The sequence below is a fragment of the Myotis nattereri genome (genome assembly GCF_964212035.1).
Source record: "Myotis nattereri genome assembly, chromosome: 16".
Lineage (NCBI taxonomy): Eukaryota > Metazoa > Chordata > Mammalia > Chiroptera > Vespertilionidae > Myotis > Myotis nattereri.
Genome location: NC_138091.1, coordinates 39,741,781 through 39,761,398, shown reverse-complemented (window position 1 = coordinate 39,761,398; position 19,618 = coordinate 39,741,781). Strand labels below are relative to the sequence as shown.

The following is a 19,618-nucleotide window of genomic DNA, read 5'->3' as shown; positions in this document are numbered from 1 at the left end:
TAACCAGAAACCTGAGAGGAGCAAAAATAGGGAGACAAAGAAACAGCCCCCACAGGAAAGAAAAGGGATCACCAGAAAAGGAAGTAAGTGAAATGGAGGCAAGCAATTTGTCAGAGAAAAAAATTCAGAGCAATGGTCATAAGGATGCTGAAAGGATGAAAGACAAATTCAACATGTGTTAAGATTCAAGAAGAAATGAAGAAGAACCAGGATGAAATGAAGAATGACAAAGCTGCAACAAAGAACACAATAAAAAGCATCAACAGCACACTGGAAGAAGCTGAAGACCACATCAGAGAGCTAGAAGACAAGGTAGGAAAAAACACCCAAGCAGAGCAGCAACTGGAAAAAAATATTTAAAAAGCAGAAGGAGATCCTAAGGGAGCTTTGGGTTTCACAAAATGAAACAACATTCACGTAATAGGGGTGCCAGAAGGAGAGGAAACTGAGCAAGGAATAGAAAACCTGTTTGAAGAAATGACAGAAAACTTTGCTGATACTGGGAAGAAAAAACTCACACAAGTTCAATAAGCACACAGAGTCCCAAACAGTTGAACCCAAAAATACCAACACCAAGACACATCATAATTAAATTGGCAAACAACAAGGTAAGAATCTTAAAGGCTGCCAGAGAGTGACAGAAAGTTACCTATGATGGATCTCCCATTAGGCTATCAACTGATTTCTCAACAGAAACAAATCTGGCCATAAGGGAATGGAATGAAATATACAAAGTGATGCAAAGCAAGGAACTGAATCCAAGAATACTATACCCAGCAAGGCTATCATTCAAAATTGAAGGTGAAATAAGGAGCTTCACAGACAAAAAAGGGCTAAGGGAGTTTATTACCACCAAGCCACCAATGCAAGAAATGCTAACGAGACTGCTGTAAAAAGAAGAAATAGGAAGGGAAGAAGGAACACAGGCATAAAGAATAAAAATGGCAACAAACAAGGACCTAGCAATAATAACCTTAAGACACAGCCAGTTGGACTGGAGGTCAAATTCCCCCCAGTGTTACCTACAACAATCAAGGCTTAACTACAACAAGACTGCGCACAAAGACCACTAGGGGGTGCACCAAGAAAGCATAAAAAATGTGGAGACAAAGAAACAGGACACAAATGACAGAAATGGAGGAAAGCAAAATGCTGGATATAGAGTTCAAAACCACACTTTTAAGGTCTCTCAAGAACTGTCTAGAAGCCACCGATAAATTTAGTAAGGCCCTCGAAAAGACTGGTGAGACCGCCGATAAATATAGTGAGATCCTCAAGAAATCTAATGAGGCCCTCAATGTTGTGATAAAGGACCAACTAGAAATTAAGCATACACCGACTGAAATAAAGAATATTATACAGACTCCCAACAGCAGACCAGAGGAGCACAAGAATCAAGGCAAAGATTTGAAATGCGAAGAAGCAAAAAACACCCAACCGGAAAAGCAAAATGAAAAAAGAATCCGAAAATATGAAGATAGTGTAAGGAGCCTCTGGGACAGCTTCAAGCGTACCGACATCTGAATTTTAGGGGTGCCAGAAGATGAGAGAGAGCAAAATATTGAAAACCTATTTGAAGAAATAATGACAGAAAACTTCCCCTACCTGGTGAAAGAAATAGACTTACAAGTCCAGGAAGAGCAGAGAACCCCAAACAAAAGGAATCCAAAGAGGACCACACCAAGACACATCATAATTAAAATGCCAAGAGCAAAAGACAAAGAGAGAATCTTAAAAGCAGTAAGAGGAAGAAACTCAGTTACCTACAAGGGAATACCCATACGACTGTCAGTTGATTTCTCAACAGAAACTTTGCAGGCCAGAAGGGAGTGGCAAGAAATATTCAAAGTGATGAATACCAAGAACCTACAACCAAGATTACTTTATCCAGAAAAGCTATCATTCAGAATCAAAGGTCAGATAAAGAGCTTCACAGATAAGCAAAAGCTAAAGGAGTTCATCACCACCAAACCAGGATTATATGAAATGCTGAAAGGTATCCTTTAAGAAGAGGAAGAAGAAGAAAAAGGTAAAGGTACAAATTATGAACAACAAATATGCATCTATCAACAAGTGAATCTAAGAATCAAGTGAATAAATAATCTGATGAACAGAATGAACTGGTGATTATAATAGAATCAGGGACATAGAAAGGGAATGGACTGACTATTCTTGGGGGGGAAAGGGGTGTGGAGGATGCGGGAAGAGACTGGACAAAAATCGTGCACCTATGGATGAGGAGAATGGGTGGGGAGTAAGGGCGGAGGGTGGGGTGGGAACTGGGAGGAGGGGAGTTATGGGGGGGAAAAAGAGAAACAAATGTAATAATATGAATAAAGATTTAACTAAAAAAATAATAATAACCTTAAACGTAAATGGATTAAATGCTCCAATCAAAAGACATAGGGTAGCTGAATAGATAAGAAAAATGACCCATTTATCTGCTGTCTATGAGAGACCCACCTCAGAACAAAGAACTCACACAAACTGATAGTGAAGGGATAAAAAAAAAATTCAGGCAAATGGAAATGAAAAAAAAAAAAGCTGGGGTAGCAATATTTATATCTGACAAAACAGACCTCAAAGTGAAGGCTATAACAAGTGATAAGTAAGACCACTTTATAATATAAAGGGAGCAATTCAACAAGAGGATATAACTCTGGTAAACATATATGAACCCAATACAGGAGCCCCGAAATATATAAAAAACTTCTGAAAGATACCAAGCGAGAGATCGACAGCAATCTAGTCATAGTAGGGGACTTTAATACCCCACTGATACCACTGGATAAATCCTCTAAACAAAAAATCAGCAAAGAAACATCAATCCTAAATGACTCACTAGATCAGATGGAATTAATTGACATATTCAGAATGTTTCACCCCAAAGCTACAAAATATACATTCTTCTCAAGTACACATGAGACATTTTCAAAGATAGACCACATATTGGGACACAGGCAAAGTCTCTTCAAATTGAAGAAGACAGAAATCATATCAAGCATCTCCTCAAATCACAAATTAGAAATCAACTACAATAAAAACAATGAAAAAAAATCTAACACTTGGAGGCTAAATAGCTTGCTATTAAACAATGACTGGGTTACCAAGGAGATCAAAGAAGAAATAAAAAGCATCCTGGTAACAAACAACAATGAAAACACAACAATCCAAGATCTTGGGACATAGTGAAAGCAGTCCTGAGAGGGAAGTTTATAACTCTACAGGCCTATCTCAAAAAAAAAAAAAAAAAAAAAAAAAAAAAAAATCCACACAAGAAAAAATAGTAATAAATTATTAAACCTTACAACTTAAAGAATCAGAAAGAGAGCAACAAGAAAAGCCCAGAGTAAACAGAAAGAAGGAAATAATAAAATCAAAGTGGAAAAAAACCCAACAGAGATACCAAAAAAAAAAAAATACAAGAGATCTATAAAACCAAGAGCTGATTCTTTGAGAAGGATAAACAAGATTGATGAACCTCTCGCCAGGCTCACCAAGAAACATAGAGAAAGGACCCAAATAAACAAAATCAGAAATGAAAGCAGTGAAGTAACAACAGACTCCACAGAAATACAAAGGATTTAAAAAAAAATACTACGAACAACTTTACTCCAACAAACTAGACAACCTAGACAAAATGGACATATTCTTATAAAAATACAAGCTTCCAAAACTCCATCAGGAAGAATAAAAAAAAACCTGAATAGGCCAATAACTACCAATGAAATTGAAGCAGTAATCAAAAACCTTCCAGCAAACAAAAGCCCTGGTCCAGATGGCTTTACAGGGGAGTCCTACCAAACATTCAGAGAAGAACTAAAACCTGTTGTCCTCAGACTATTCCAAAAAATTCAAGAGGAAGGCACACTTCCAAGCTCTTTCTATGAAGCCAGCATTACCCTAATTCCAAAACCAGACAAAGACACCACAAAGAAAGAGAACTACAGGCCAATATCACTGATGAATATAGATGCTAAAATCCTCAACAAAATTCTAGCAAATTGGATCCAGCATTACATTAGAAAGATCATACACCATGACCAAGTGGGATTTATTCCAGGGATGCAAGTATGGTACAATATCCACAAATCAATAAATGTGATACATCACATAAACAAATTGAAAGACAAAAATCACATAATATCAATAGATGCAGAAAAAAGCATTTGACAAAATCCAACATGCTTTCTTGATAAAAACTCTCAGCAAAGTGGGAATAGAGGGATCATGCCTCAACATAATAAAAGCCCTATACAAACCTACAGCCAACATCATACTCAATGAGCAAAAATTAAAACCATTTCCCCTAAGAACAGGAATAAGACAGGGATCCCCACTTTCACCACTCCTGTTTGACATAGTACTGGAAGTGCTAGCCATAGCAATCAGAGAAGAAGAAATAAAAGGCATCCAAATTGGAAAAGAAGAAGTAAAACTGTCCTTATTCACAGATAACATGATATTGTAAACAGAAAACCCTAAAGACTCCATCAAAAAACTACTAGACATAATAAATGAATTTGGCAATGTAGTAGGATACAAAATTAACACCCATAAATCTATGGCTTTTTTATAGACCAATAATGGACTCACAGAAAGAGAAATTTAAAAAAAAATCCCATTTACCTCTGCACCAAAAAAATCAAGATACCTAGGAATAAACTTAACTAAGGAGGTCAAAGACCTATACTCAGAAAACTACAGGACATTGGAAAAAGAGAGAGGAAGACATAAACAAATGGAAAACATACTGTGTTCATAGATTTATAGAATCAACATCATTAAAATGTCCATACTACCCAAAGCAATCTACAGATTCAATGTAATCCCCATTAAAATACCAATGGCATGTTTCACAGACCTAGAACAATCTCTCCAAAAATTCATCTGGAAAAAATAAAGGCCCAGAATAGCCAGAGCAATCCTGAGAAAGAAGAACAAAGTTGGAGGGATCACATTACCAAATATCAAGCTGTATTACAAAGTCACTGTTCTCAAAACTGCCTGGTACTGGCACAAGAACAGACATATAGATCAATGGAACGGAACAGAACAGAGAACCCAAAAGTAGACCCAAGCCATTATGCTCAATTAATATTTGACAAAGGAGGCAAGAGCATACAGTGGAGTCAAGACAGTCTCTTCAATAAATGGTTCTGGGGAAATTGGTCAGAGACATGCAAAAAAATGAAACTAGATCACCAACTTACTCCATACACAAAAATAAACTCAAAATGGTTAAAGGACTTAAATGTAAGATGGGAAACCTAAAAATCTTAGAAGACTCCACAGGCAGCAAAATATCAGAAATTTGTCTTAGCAATATCTTTACCAATACAGCTCCTAGGGCAATGGAAACTAAAGAGAAAATTAACAAATGGGACTACATCAAAATAAAAAGCTTCTGCACAGCAAAAGAAACCATCAACAAAACAATAAGAAAGCCCACTGCATGGGAGAACATTTTTGCCAATGTTATCTCACTCAGATAAGGGTTTAATCTCCAACATTTACAGGGAACTCAGACAACTTAACAAAAGGAAGATAAACAATCCAATCAAAAAATGGGCAAAGGACCTAAATAGATATTTTTCAAAAGAGGACATTCACAAGGCCGACAAACATATGAAAACATGTTCAAATTCCTAATCATCTGAGAGATGCAAATCAAAACAATGCGGTACCATCTCACACCTGTCAAAATGGCTATCATTAATTAATCAATAAATGACAAGTGCTGGTGAGGATGTGGAGAAAAATGAACCCTCCTGCACTGCTGGTAGGAATGCATACTGGTGCAGCCACTGTGGAAAACAGTATGGAGATTCCTCAAAAATTAAAAATGGAACTCCCATTTGACTCAGTAATCTCACTTCTGGGAATATATCCCAAGAAACCAGAAACACCAATCAGAAAGGACATATGCATCCCTATGTTCATAGCAGCACAATTTACAATAGCTAAATGCCCATCAGCAGATGTATGAATTAAAAAAAAAAAAACTGTGGTACATCTACACAATGGAATACTTCACTGCTATGAAAAAGAAGGAACTTTTATAATTTGCAACAGCTTAATGGACCTGGAGAGCATTATGCTAAGTAAAATAAGCCAGTTGGAGAAAGATACATATCACATGATCTTACTCATATGTGGGATATAATGAACAACAAAACTGCTGAACAAAAATAGATCCAGATACTAAGAAACACTGAACAGATCGCCTAACCTCAGAGAGAATGTGGTGGTGGGGGGTGGGGGGGTGGGGAGCAGGGAGGGTAAGAGATCAACCAAAGGACTTGTGTGCATGCATATCAGCATAACCAATGGACACGGACACTGGGGCGGTGGGGGCTTGTCCTGGGGGGTGGGAGTGGGGGTCAATCGGGGAAAAAGGAAACATAGTAATACTTTAAACAATAAAAAAAGAAGTAAATTTACTATTAAAATGAATACCAAATTGAGAGTTAGATTATACAAATTTATTGCTGATGAAGCTTATTTTCTGAGTCCTAGGAATAGATACTCTGAAGAATTTTCTCACTGGACAATGTCAAGTATATAAGGTTCACCTTCCAACCACTCTGTATAGGTTCACTTTAACATACACCCTCCATTACAATGGTAGGGTATCCTCATTCCTCTTCTGGATTAGCCTAGAACTTGAATGGCAATGACAAATAATAAACTTTTAAAATAACTCAACTATAATATAATTTACTTATTTATGGTTACATTTAATCCTACTTTGATATAATTAATCTAATTCTAGTAATATAAAATCTAAAATGATTTCATATATGTCAAATACTTTCTTCTTGCTCCCAATTCTATTTAGATTGTTAGATAGAGGACTGGTGAATGAAATGCATGCACTGGGGGGGCGGGGGGGGACGGACAGGTTCCCCAGCCTGGCCTGTGCCCTCTCACAGTGTGGGAACCCCACGATCAATCTCCCCAAAGAGATAGGCCCCGCCCACCCATCCAGGGCTCCTTGATGGTAGGCTGGAGTCAGGGGTCCCGCCCCCAGTGTCGCCACCAAGCCGCTGGGATCTGCCTCCGCATCGCGCAGAACCCCTGGCATCACGGTGTGGAGCCCTGTGACCCACCCCACCCACCCCACCCACGTGCATCTGATGCACACACAACCTCCTGGTGATGGATTGTTACGCGTGAGGGCATGACAACCACGTAGGCTTTTATTAGTATAGATATGAATATCTGACATATTTTGATGGTACAATACATTATAAATTGTATCTGTTCTTAATTTTAGTGATAATAACAATAGAAAAATACACTGAAAATTTATAAACTCAACTAATTAGTCTGTAAATGGATATATTCTCGGTTAAAACCAACACCACATATCCTTTAATAAATAAGTTACAGGCTACTTTTGTACTGTAGGGTAACAAGTTTTATAATTACTCTTACAAAAAACACTTTTTAAAAGTACAAATCTGTTTTCTAGACAGAATAAAATTTCTTATTTCTTATCAAGGTGACCCTATAAGGTATTTTTATTCACTTACTAAGAATAGAATCTTTAGATTACCTACAAGTTTGCAGGTTTCCTTTAGCTTCTCTCTAGATAGCTCCTTCATTCACATCTTTTTCCATTTTAAAGTACATGTCACTATTAATTCCTTGAGATATTTTCACCAACCTTACAAACAAAATGACCAAGCTCCTCATTTTGGCTCTATACAAGACTAAATTTAGAATTTCAGCTGTACTTTAAAATCTCTACACAAGATTGACTTAACCTAGCTTTCCCGTTCTACCAAATTCAAAATTCATGCCTCTGGGTAAACTGGAAGGTTACTGCTCTGACTGCAACCTCATCTACATGTCTGCAGTACTCGATGGTCCATAAAAAAAAACCTAATCAAAATGTAGTCCACACGTTTGAATTATCACAAGATTGCTTAGCATTCCATTTACGTCTTCTTTTAAGATTAGTTTCTAGCAAATAAAAGTACAAAAACTGTCGTTATAACTTTGCAGTTTTATTATCTTTCCTCTAAGGCCTTCGCATTTGAAGATTAATCCCTGCTCTAACTGATATAAATGTTGATTTATAACAGCAAACAAGCAACCAAAGATAAATGAAGGAAATTTAAAAGAACCTTATAGGAAAGCTTTTAACACTCATGTTTAAAAATATAACTTCTTTAAAAATATAACTTTAGGGGTAAATAATCTGCTTTCCACTGTAGCGGGAGATTAAAATACTATGTATATTGAGCAAGAAAAAAACTTTTTCAAAAGCTTATGGCAGTTTGTTGGAAAAATTCTACAAAACTATTACATGAATTTCCTCATTTTAAAGAAAATTATAGATAAAGACAGACAAAAGAAGAGGCGCTGCAAATTTTTGTATAAATAAATAATTTTATACAATGATTTCAACAAACCAGATGGTGAACATTCACTGAGTATGACTACCATTGAAAGTTGGCTTCAAAACAGGTCAAATAAAAATATAATTCAAGAACAGTTTGAATTACTTAGAAAACATTAAGAACTTGTTTCTAAAAATTCTATGGGTAGCCCAGTCAGCATGGCTTAGTGGTTGTGTGAACTAGGAGGTCACAGTTCAATTCCCAGTCAGGGCATATGCCTGGGTTGTGGGCTCGATCTCCAATGTGAGGAATGCAGGAGAGAGTCAATTTATGATTTTCTCTCAGCATTGATGTTTCTGTCTCTCCCTTCCTCTTTGAAATCAATAAAAATATATAAAAATTCTATGTGCACGTGAAACTGCACTTATTGAAACAATGGTATATGAAAATATGATTACACACTTACAAACAATAAAAAAGAGCTGCTAATAACAGAAATTTTTATTGGAGGGAGCAATATAAAAAAGAAAACCAGGATATGTAAAAAGAAGCCCTTGCCCTAACCAGTTTGGCTCAGTGGATAGAGCGTTGGCCTGCGGACTGAAAGGTCCCAGGTTCAATTCTGGTCAGGGGCATATACCTTGGTTGCAGGCACATCCCCAGTAGGGGGTGTGCAGGAGGCAGCTGATCGATGTTTCTCTCTCATCGATGTTTCTAACTCTCTATCCCTCTCCCCTCGCCCTTCCTCTCTGTAAAAAGTCAATAAAATATATTTTAAAAAAAGAAGCCCTTAATAAATTTTCATACTTCTTCTTTACTTGAAATACTTTCTCAACTGGTTTATGATTATCCATTCACCAATCAGCAGGTCCACAAATCAGATCAGTTATGTCTCAGATCCCCCTACATAAATAATGTGGATGTAATGGTAATGATTGTGTTCTCAGAACTAGAAGTTCAAAACTACACCTGGGTGAAGTAAAAGTGAGGAAAGGCCTCCAGTAACTTCTTCTCTTTAGTCCCAAACCAACTTGAATTACCATTCACTTCAATTGGTTCTTTGATAATGCCACTGAATAACCTAAAGGTCTAGCCTTCCCCCATATGTGTCATACTTGGCACAACATAAACATTGGATGCAGATATATATCTAACAGATATGTGTATGTGTGTTTACAAAAGAAACATAATAAGAATGTCCATAGTGATACTATCACTATATATAAAAAAGCCTAAGTGACCGTTCAACCATTCGACCGGTAGCTATGATGCACACTGACCACCAGGGGGCAAATGCTCAATGCACAGGCATGGAAACATGGAACAGACTGATGAATCTCAGAGGGAAGGGGGAAGGGGGGAGGGCAGGAAGAGATTAACCAAGATCATATATGCATACTAGAGGCCTGGTGCAAGGATTCGTGCACCGGTGGGGTCCTCAGCAAGGCCTGTGGGGATCGGGCTGAAACCAGAAGTCCAACATCCCCCAAGGGGTCCCGGATTGCGAGAGGGTGCAGGTCAGGTGAGGGACCCCACTGGTGCACAAATCCGTGCACTAGGCCTCTAGTTAATAATAACCCAAAACTAGAAACTGCCAAAATGGATAGTGGCAGCAGAACGGATAAATACACTGTGGTATGTTCACTTTAAAATGCTATTCAATAAGTGAGAATTAATAAACTACAATGTTATATAACAATATATTTCATAAACCTAAATGTTGAGCAAAAGAGGCTCATTTCTCTCTTGCCCCATCCAGAGAACTGGATCCTGATTTGCATAACGAGGGTAACGAAAGAGGCTGTGAGAAAGGTAGGAAGGATTCTCAGGAGGGTACAGCAGGGACACGGATCCTACTAACTGCACCATGGGCTCCATCAAGAAGTCCACCCACAAGCTGCTGGGAATGCCCTACCCACAGATCCCCCCAACGGGCCACAGCCACCCCAGCACTCTGCATCTTACCCACATATACCCCCAACCAGTGGCAGGCTCCCTGTGCATGCTCCCAATGGTGGCAGCCAGAGTGAGCTCTAGCAGATGGCCAGGGAGAACCCACAGAAAGCTGGCCCAAATCTGAGGGCCAGGGAGAAACCACAAACTTAAGCTTTCACACCACTTTTGTTAAAACAAAGTAGAGGCTGTCACCACTTGACCTGATACGTTGCAGGATCAAGAAACGGCATATGAGCAAAGAATTCTGCCACAAGAAGAGGAAGAAGCTTGGAGCAAGTGTAACCTAGAAGGTCTGAGAAAGCCTCAGAGTAACTAGCAGGGCTGAAGGAAGGTATTTCTCTCGTAAAGGCAGTTATTAAAGACCCCTAGGAGGTAACTGCTGCTCCAAAGGAGAGGATAGCAACTCATAACTTCAAGGAACATGGAAAATCAATATTACATGACACCACCAAAGGATTACAATAATCTAGTAACTATTCTCTGATATCCTCCATTATACATACAACATGCAAATAAACCCTTGTTGAGTGAAAGAATGATTAAATGAATGAATACCACCGCACTCTAAAACTTATAATTCTTCACGTGTGTGTGTGTGTGTGTGTGTGTGTGTGTGTGTGTGTGAATGTAAATTTCTATATAATATAGCTATCTTTTAGAAAAGTGGAGCTATTTCTGGACTAACTGGGTGTAATTCTAGTCTTGTATTCAAAAGCAGCAGCAGCCCCAAGCCCCATCCCAAGAATATTTTCCTTTGGGAAAATAGCCAGCTTGTGCTGTTTACTTTGAATTTCAGACCACACAATAACTCACTCCGCTTTCGGACCAGATTACATCTGCTATCCAGGTGCTGTATTGTGAGGATCATACATTCAGTCAAAATGAAGACATCACTAACATAGGGAATGGGAGAAACAGATCTACAAGGGAATTTTATTAAAAATCTAAAATTGCTTTTTTGACTCCAAGTAAAATTTGGTGTTTTGGTAAAGACCTTTAAAGCCATAAAGAGTGTTACTTAGCTCAGGAAATGATGATGCTGTATATAGAAAACTATTGAGATTTCAAGGTCCTTTCATAACCTATTAGTGAACATTAAAAAGCACCACACTGTTTTACACAAACTCCCAATATCCCACTGAAAAAAACTTTCTGAATTCCAATGGTACTTACTGAAAACAACTCAACCTGTTCTACTAGCAACTCAGTCAACCTAGTACTCTAAGTATTTCAAATGCCCAATCTGGGCTCTGACATCTTTAGGAGCAGTCCATGTCTTGAGATATATCTTCTAAGCCTTCTCTTTCTTTTAGTATGATACTACAACATATAGGCATTGTCAGAACTAAACAAATACATATTTGTTCATTTATTGCTATTAAAAGTTGTTAATCAACATTTTAAGGAGGAAAAAATAAATTAATGAGGAATAAAGGAAGGCCATCCCATCTATAAAGAAAGCAAGAATGCCCTAGTTTTGTCATTATTTAAACTTGATGGTTGACTTAATGTTTAATGAATATTATGGTTCTCTTCTGATTTTATCTAATTCACACGTGGTGATGTGAACAAATAAGCAATGCGTCCTTGTGTTGATAAAAAATTGATAGCCTATGATGCCATGATACACAAATTATTTTAAATGTTCTATTAGCAACTCAGCCAACACATTTTAACAAAAACTGAGGGGGAAAGAATGGCTATGCAATCTTCCCAGAAAGAATGTGATACTAAGTTTGTTTGATCCTGGGTGTTCTTTTTGGCCTTTCTGTATGTGATTCCTGCTTGTAGGTTTTTGGAAGCAAGAAAAATGGAATTAGCTGGTTCTTTGGGAGTTAGCTAGATACACTGAACTCAAGTAAGCTTCTGTTCTTAAATCACTTTCTTGGGTCTATGAACCTGTCTCCCATTCAGGTTCTTATCACTCTGTAGTGTAACTGCCAAAGTTCTTAAATATCTTCCCAACCCGACTACAAGGTCCTCTGGGAAGGGCTATGCATTGCTGCGACGTGGTGCGCAACACTTACTGAGTGAATCAATGTTTTCCACCTGAAAACTGCAAGATAAAGCCTAGTGATCAGCCGGGCCTAATCAACTTGTGAACCAATGGAGAAGAGAAGTGAGACAGAAGGTTTTAATGTGCATGTTTACTGTTTACTGAGCAGGTGTCATGAGACAGAGCCTTTCCTGAACAATGCCTGCATAGTTCATCTTCAGATATGACCAGGAGACTGCATTACCACATTTCTCCAAAATCTACAGAGGAATTTCCACATGTTCTAAGACCTAAGTCTTGCTGTTTTTTAAAAATCTGTTTTCACTTAAGAAGAAGAAAGCATATAAAACTACTACATTCTATTTTCTTACATCCCTATCACTAAAAACAGCTGATTTTTCCTTTTTTTAAAAAAAATTACTGGCTAGCAATAAAATTCTGAAAATACAGATTCATGATGGAAACTGACTCAAACTAAACCACAGCAAGGCTATTATAAAAATATGGTGTTTAGGTGCAAGCTATTTAATTTGGCTCACAATTTAGACTAAGCATATTTTTAAAAAATATATTTTTATAGATTTCATAGATGAAGGGAGAGAGAGACAGAAACATCAATGATGAAAGATTGAGCTGGCAACTGGGGATTGAGCTGGCAACCCAGGCATATACCCTTGACCAGAATCGAACCTGGGACCCTTCAGTCTGTAGGCCAACTCTCTATCCACTGAGCCAAACCAGGTAGGGCTAAGAGTATTTTTTAAATTAAATATATTACAATTTTACTCACTTCAAAGCTTCCTCAAATTTATACATTTTCTTTTGAGTATCTTCTTTTTCTTTATCAAGCTCACTCTGCAAGTCGTGAACCTGCCATGATAAGACGTGGCACATGTATCAGAAGACAAGGAAAGTTTGCTCAAATAAGAAGTACAAACCATGACACAGCAATCTTAAGTCCATTTTCATATAAAGTTAGATTTAGCTATTTCAAAATAGAAATTGGACTAACCATAATCATTTAGCATATAATTATTTTAATACTCTATTTCCAACACCACTTTTCTGATCAAAGTTAATAACTGTTTGAGTCTCCCTGCATGTGGATTTCCTGTGAAATAGACTGACATGTAAAACACTCCAAAAGGGAGGAATAACTTGAATTTTTTAAACAGTTACATATTAGCCAAAGGAAAGGAATCTCATACGATTCAGGAGAACGCAAGTAAGAATGTGTCTGTACTCCCAAACTCATATAGGTGGTGATGAAACAGTCTTCACAGGTGGTGATGAAACAGTCTTTGCTGCTGGGAATGATTCTTATAACTATTCACTGAGTTTGGGAGGAAGTCCCCACCATGAGTATCTGTTTCCTAGATGTGGCATCCTTTCAGTAGGTGGGTTGGCAGCATGAGTAATAATAACAAATGAAAATTTTGCTTCACAGAAAATTCTTCATATGCAGATGCAGACGTAAACGTATCTAAAAATAGGAGAAGGCAACTCTGGTACAGCTGGAGGGAGCAGGAGGAGTAAATAGCAGCCATGGCTCCGCATACATAGCCATTGAGGGTGCAGAGCAGCTGGTAGGAAAGAAAACTCGTCACTTAGAGGGGTGCAGATGCCAGTCAGCTACACACCTGCCACCAGCCCAGGTGAGGCTGAACGTGCAACTGCTGGGTAAGGGAATAGGAGAGGGATGACAAACCAACAAAACACACACACACACACCACACCTTCCCAAACTCTGAATCAGTGCTAGCCAAAAGTCCCTGTAGTTGGCTATTTATAATAGTTTGGATGGAGATCTAGTTAACTCAAAAACCCTATATTCTTTGGCCCATTTTGGCTTTTCTCCTACTCATTCTTGAAGTGTATCATCTGTTAAGATTTGGTGCTTGACAACTGCAGGGGGCATACCTTGCTTCTATTATGTCTCCCAGTGTGGTCTCCTCCTCAGACCTGTGGTTAAAATCCACTTCCCAGGAAATCCCCAGGAGGGTTTGGGGGTTTCTACTGAGGAGGAGTTTTTCTTCACACCCACAGCCTACTTCTCCCTGTCCTCTGAACGATACATTACTACACGGGGAACTAACAAGGAGCCGCTATCAGAGTCTCTGATGAGTCACTGGTACTTTACACGCTGGGACTGTGCCTCCAATGTGCTGGGCTAGGAGGGGTTTCCCCTGTATTGGCTGCTCAATTGTTTTCTGGGACTCAGAACCCTGTATGAAAGTATAATTGAGACTTACTCCTTTAAGTGAAAGCTTCAAAAATTAATCATTTTTGAGAAAACTCGATCTAAAATTATAAGGTGATTATGAGTACAAGCTCTGAGTCAGACTGCATGGGTTTGTCCCCACACCTTCACAAGTTACTCAGCCCACTGTGCCTCAGCTGCCTCATCTGAGAAATGGGGACAGCAGGGAGTATATTGACATTGTGAAGAGTTCATGTTACTCCATGTAAAGCTCTTAGAACAACATAGAGAACATAATAAATGCTCAAAAACTATATAAAATTATCACCTTCTTAGATTAAATACTCTATACACATTTTCTTGAAAACTCAAGGTCATTATGATTACCCAAAATCACAGTATGCCCCCATCCAGTGATTCCCTTAGATGGACTGTCTGTCCTTTCAGAAAATGGCCCCTGAATTGCTAAGAATTCTGAGTTCTTGCAAGTGCTTTTTATCCTTCATAATTCACTCTTAATCTCTGTCAGTGTACAGCGGCCACTTCCTGATGTGTGGTCAGTGCCCTAACGCAAGCACCTCGATCTAATCTATGCTTCTATTAGAACTGCTTCTATGGCAGGAATGGACCTATCTGAACGGAAGAAGGAGAGCCTTCCCTCTGAGTCATACATCCATGTGTCAAAGCACAGCCTTCTGAGCTGGGGTTCCCTAAAGCCAGAAGCTGTTTCTCGTTTATTTTATATCCCCAGCACTCAGCACAACCAACACCTGGTTCTCACTAGAAATAGCCAACAAATGCTGTTCTGGGTTTGTTTGTTTGTTTGTTTGTTCTTAAATGAATATATTCGCATCATATACTTAAGGGCCATTTTGGGTTAAATTTCTAGCTTCTATCCAGGTCTCAGATAGTTGTGGGTAACACAGATAATGCTGTCCTTTTTAAAAATATATATACTTATTGATTTTTTTACAGAGGAAGCGAGAGGGATAGAGAGTTAGAAACATCGATGAGAGAGAAGCATCAATCAGCTGCCTCCTGCACAACCCCTACTGGGGATATGCCCGCAACCAAGGTACATGCCCTTGACTGGAATCGAACCTGGGACCCTTCAGTTCCCCAGGTGGATGCTCTATCCAGTGAGCCAAACCAGCCAGGGCGAATGCTGTCCTTTTTAATGTACTGATAGCAGTGAAGGATAAGGCTTGAATTAATTTGCTTGTAACCCTTCCCCCACTATACATTGTTAATATCCAAAGTGAATTTTAATAACTTAAATAATGAAAACCAAACCACAAAGTCAAGGATACAGCATATATTCTCAAACATGAGATTGTACTAAGTAATTTAAGTTTTTTTTAAGACATATCTTATTGATTTTTTACAGAGAGGAAGAGAGAGGGATAGAGAGTCAGAAACATCGATGAGAGAGAAATATCGGTCAGCCACCTCCTGCACACCTCCTACTGGGAATGTGCCCAAAACTAAGGTACATGCCCTTGATCGGAATCGAACCTGGGACCTTTCAGTCCGCAGGCCAACGCTCTCTATCCACTGAGCCAAACCGGTTAGGGCAAGTAATTTAAGTTTTAAGTAATTTCAGATTTAAGTAGCCATAAACACACTTACCAAATGTATATTTTACTCCCTTCCACCCTAAGAATTTAAGGCAGCAGGAAGTGAGTACCTGTGTATATGAGAAAGGGATTCTGCTGCATATAAGGAAACAGACGAACTGTGGCAGACGTCACAGCACGGCAAAGGGCACGAAGCGGCGGCTGCCCCCACACATCGACTAGCGACTAGCGGGGTCCCTCACTGCTCCTTTTCATTGCTCCAACCTCTACTCCCCAACATGAAAAATAGGTTCTGGGCTGCAGGGCTTCTAGAAATCATTTGACTGCACAAATTCATTTCTAAACACTTCACTCAAGGCACGTGTCCTTGTAAAGAAAATCAGGCCAGTAGTAGAAAATACTACACAATTTGTTATGTGTAAAGCTGTGGGAATCTTAAATTATTTTAATCTAATTAAAAGAAGTATATATGCACACTAAACACTGGAATAACTATTTTTCGTGGTTTTGAACTCCATCAGACTGTATATCTCACTTGCTAGAGAGTTACATCAGAATTATTATAAGTAGATATTTCCATTCTAACACATTCTGGAAAGTCCATGCTTAACATCTGCCTCATAAACTGCTTTAGGTAAACACCACCATCTCTTTCTCTCTGGTGCCTGTTTGGAAAACAAGCAATGGGTTATTTGTCAGAGGCAGGTGTTTCCTTGCTAGTAAAATCATTTAGCCTCACCATTTCCTGACTTAACAGATTAGGACACTTCATCAAACAATGACATTTCATTTTACTACCTATTATTTGTTTGATGTTCAAAGATCTTAAGAGCAGGGGATAGCCACCAGAGATCAATAGAGAGCCTGAGATAATGTGTGTGCTTAAATTAGGGACGGCATCGGATGCGTGTCTCTCACCTCAAAGACAAGCTAGATTCTCGTGCTGCTTTCTCATTGGCATGAGGAAATAGTGTCATTCAGATGGCATTTCCTCCTCCTGCACAGATACTCAGAACAGAGTTTTATACCCAAAGTTATTGGCTGTGCACACCTGTCCCACCTGTAACACTGTCTAGCAAACAGAAGCCCTACACATCCCACTTCACTCTCCAGTTACACAGTCCAGGGCTACAGAGGATTTGTGTCAGCTCTTTTAGCATCAGAAGGGATATTCCCTGAGGGGGGTGCAAGACATCAAATCTTCAAGGGCTGAGATCACAGCAGGTTTAATAAAGACAGAATAACAGATGTCAATTTAAAAGGGGGAGATTACGGAATTAATTGTAAAACAGAGGGACATGCTGAGCAACATTTTCTCTTCTAATATAAATAATGTGGGAACATATGCAAGATGCACAAATAAGCTTATTTTTCTTCTAGAGGCTGCCATTGTTCTAAACATGTCTTATTTACACTGAAAACAATTAATGCACTTTAATTAGTCCCGTTATTAAAAAGCTAGGCCAGTTGACACCGTGTGGAAAGGGGGAGCTGTAGCTAGGATGCCCGATGGCAAGAGTTCAGCCTGCTTCCTGCAGTGAATGAGAACAGGAACGGTGGGAAGGTTACTGCAAAGGATGAACTGGGCTCTCATGCTGTTTCTTGTTTGTGTCCATCAGGCAGAGGGGCTGATCCATAACTTTCGTTCATCTAGCGGGTGGGATAGACACCAAGCAAAGGTGGCGGTAGGAGGAAGACTCTGGCTCTATCTCTCTATCTAACTGCCCTCAGTAAGACTTACAGGAGTTTGGGATAGAAACACATTATTTTAAAATGAGTTCATGTGTGCCTTTCTCCTGGTGCCCAGCCCGCGCTGTCTCACAGGTACACAGATACCATCTCTCAAGAAGAGCCAGGGTGGGAGGCTGGGAGTGAGGGGCCAGGAAGGTGTTCCTTAAAGGACGGGAAGCCAGCTATCTGGCCAGAGAATGAACAATGGACTAAAAAGCACACCCAGAGGATGTAGCTCCTTCTACATGGGGAGCGAGTCTTCTCAGAATGCAAGCCTTCTTTTGGTAAGTAAAATATGTATGAAGCTGCATGGCTCAACAGCAGAAATGGAAAAATTCTACATTTTACTGAAAGCAATACTTCCCTCTCCTGTTCAGATGCCATTTTGTAGACATAAAGCACATTTAAGATCTTGCATTGAGTTGTATTCAAACTGCAGCAAGAAAAAAAAAACTTCAGCAATAAGAAAATTTATTATAATTTTAAAGAGAACATATTCAGACCAATACATGTCCATGGAAATATACACTTTTCCAAATGACAGAAACAGTCTTCTTCCTAGACAGTAAGCTCCTCGAAAAGAGCGCCTATGCCTAATTCATCCTCTACCCTCTCACCAGTCCCTAGTATGATATTCACCAACGAAAGCATTGAATGACTATCTGCTGAGTGACTATACGGGTACATAAGATGTGATATTACAGTTTTTAAAGAATTTTGTGCTATAAAATCTGTTTAATTTTTCATTTGTATGTATTTTTAATCAGTTGAAGGGTTGACTTTTTTTGCATTTTCTATTATGTGTGTATTTTACAAATGGCTTAATTTGATATATGTTAGAACAGTAAATCATTACAAAAGCAGCAACAAAATCTTTGCTATTTCAACTACTCTTTTACTTTCTATGTTATATAGCAAACAAGAAATTCAAAACTTAAGTTAGCCTGCTCAGTGGTCAGCAAACTGCGGCTCGCGAGCCACATGCGGCTCTTTAGCCCCTTGAGTGTGGCTCTTCCACAAAATACCGACTTCTTTGCATGGGCCACGAAGTTTCAATCGCACTGTACATGTGCACCCTCACGTGGTACTTTGTGGAAGAGCCACACTCAAGGGGCCAAAGAGCCACATGTGGCTCGCGAGCTGCAGTTTGCTGACCACTGGCCTAGCTGGTGTGGCTCAGTGGTTGAGTGTCAGTCCATGAACCAAGAGGTCACAATTCGATTCCTGGTCAGAGTACATGCCTGGGTTGTGGGCTCAATCCCCAGGAAGGGGCATGCAGGACACAGTTGCTCAATGTTTCTCTCTCATGGATGTTTCTATCTCTCTATCCCTCTCCCTTCCTCTAAAATCAATAAAATATATATTTTTAAAAAACCAAAGTTAAGTCACAAACTTAATTCTGCACTTTATTGCTGAAGATGTTAATAGTATGTCAAGGAACCCCAGTTATTACTGATGACAGGAATACCAGCTTATTTCAGGAGAAATATTCACTATTCTAATTGACAAGAAACAATCACTAATCAACTTTTTAGTAGACAACTCTTTCATTGTTTTATATTCTTTGGTTACATATTTAGAGTTCTTAGTATATGTATGATACAATAAAATACAAATGACTCCCATAAACTGTATCACATTTTTTAAATAATAGAAAATATAATTTTACTCTTTGCTCATTAAATATACAAGTGGTATTTTAAAGTTGATATAACTAATAATAGAACTGAAGCTGTGTACAAACATAAAAAACAAAAAAGCAAAATTTGATTACTGGCTACCTGAAATAAACTTAGAATAAATTATC

General features: G+C 38.7%; 1 protein-coding gene across 1 annotated transcript in view; it reads right to left on the bottom strand.

Moving 5' to 3' along the window:
* Positions 1-19,618, bottom strand: part of CEP112 (centrosomal protein 112) — a 296,754-nt gene that overhangs the window by 201,045 nt on the left and 76,091 nt on the right. The window contains exon 17 of the mRNA XM_081109907.1: positions 13,094-13,173. Within this exon, the coding sequence (XP_080966033.1) occupies positions 13,094-13,173 (80 nt within the window). The remainder of the gene's footprint in view (positions 1-13,093; positions 13,174-19,618) is intronic.